General features: G+C 56.9%; 1 protein-coding gene across 1 annotated transcript in view; it reads right to left on the reverse strand.

Annotated features, from left to right (window-relative positions):
- The window catches only part of hmcn2 (hemicentin 2), a 14,172-nt gene that overhangs the window by 3,828 nt on the left and 9,581 nt on the right, over nt 1-763 (reverse strand). Inside the window, exons 28-30 of the mRNA XM_025053451.1 lie at nt 625-746; nt 250-490; nt 96-155 (exon numbers count right to left, since the gene is read on the reverse strand). Of these exons, the coding sequence (XP_024909219.1) occupies nt 96-155; nt 250-490; nt 625-746 (423 nt within the window). The remainder of the gene's footprint in view (nt 1-95; nt 156-249; nt 491-624; nt 747-763) is intronic.

Raw genomic sequence — 763 nt, forward strand, 5'->3', positions numbered from 1 at the left:
AGTACTACTGAACGAGTACTACTGAACCAGTACTACTGATCAAGTACTACTGAACCAGTACTACTGAACGAGTACCGCGACAGGGAGCAGCATACCTGCACAGTAGGACGCGGCGTCCAGGACGAAGCCGCTGGGACACGTGTCTCCGTGGCCGTCTGTAAACAAAGACCTGAGTCAGTCTGTGCCGGTGCTTCATCACACCACAAGAGAAACCACGTTTTTACAGCGGCTCTAATTGGTTCTCCAGACCTGGGAGGAGGAGCCGGGCGCTGACGTGGACGTCCAGGCTCAGAGTCAACACGTTGTACACGCTCTTCAGCCCCGAGACCTTGAGCAGCTGGAGCAGAGGCCCCTGGCGCCCCTGCTGGCCCTCGTAAATAATGCTGTGATTGCAGCGCAGCACCAGGGGCTGCGCCCCCCTGTGGTGGGTCTGCGAGGACCAGGAGTACAGCTGCCCCCGGCCCGTCTGCACGTATGACTCGTCAAATTCCTGCAGCACAAACGCAGGGTCAGTCCAGAGACGCCGGAGGACGACTTCAACACTGCAGTACCGGTCAGAAGTACTACAGTACTACATATACTATCAAGTACTTCATCTGAAACTTTAGCACAGTGTGAACGGACCTGAAGACTCAGATGAGACGAAGACAACGACGGAGGGACGTATCCGTTGATGACCACGTCCAGCAGTAAGACCCCTTCAGGGTCCAGACCCCGGGCCACGTGGGTCAAACGCAGGACCTCCCCTGTGTGTGTGGAGGGA

The sequence above is a fragment of the Cynoglossus semilaevis genome, chromosome Z (genome assembly GCF_000523025.1).
Source record: "Cynoglossus semilaevis isolate Cse_v1.0 chromosome Z, Cse_v1.0, whole genome shotgun sequence".
Taxonomy (NCBI): domain Eukaryota; kingdom Metazoa; phylum Chordata; class Actinopteri; order Pleuronectiformes; family Cynoglossidae; genus Cynoglossus; species Cynoglossus semilaevis.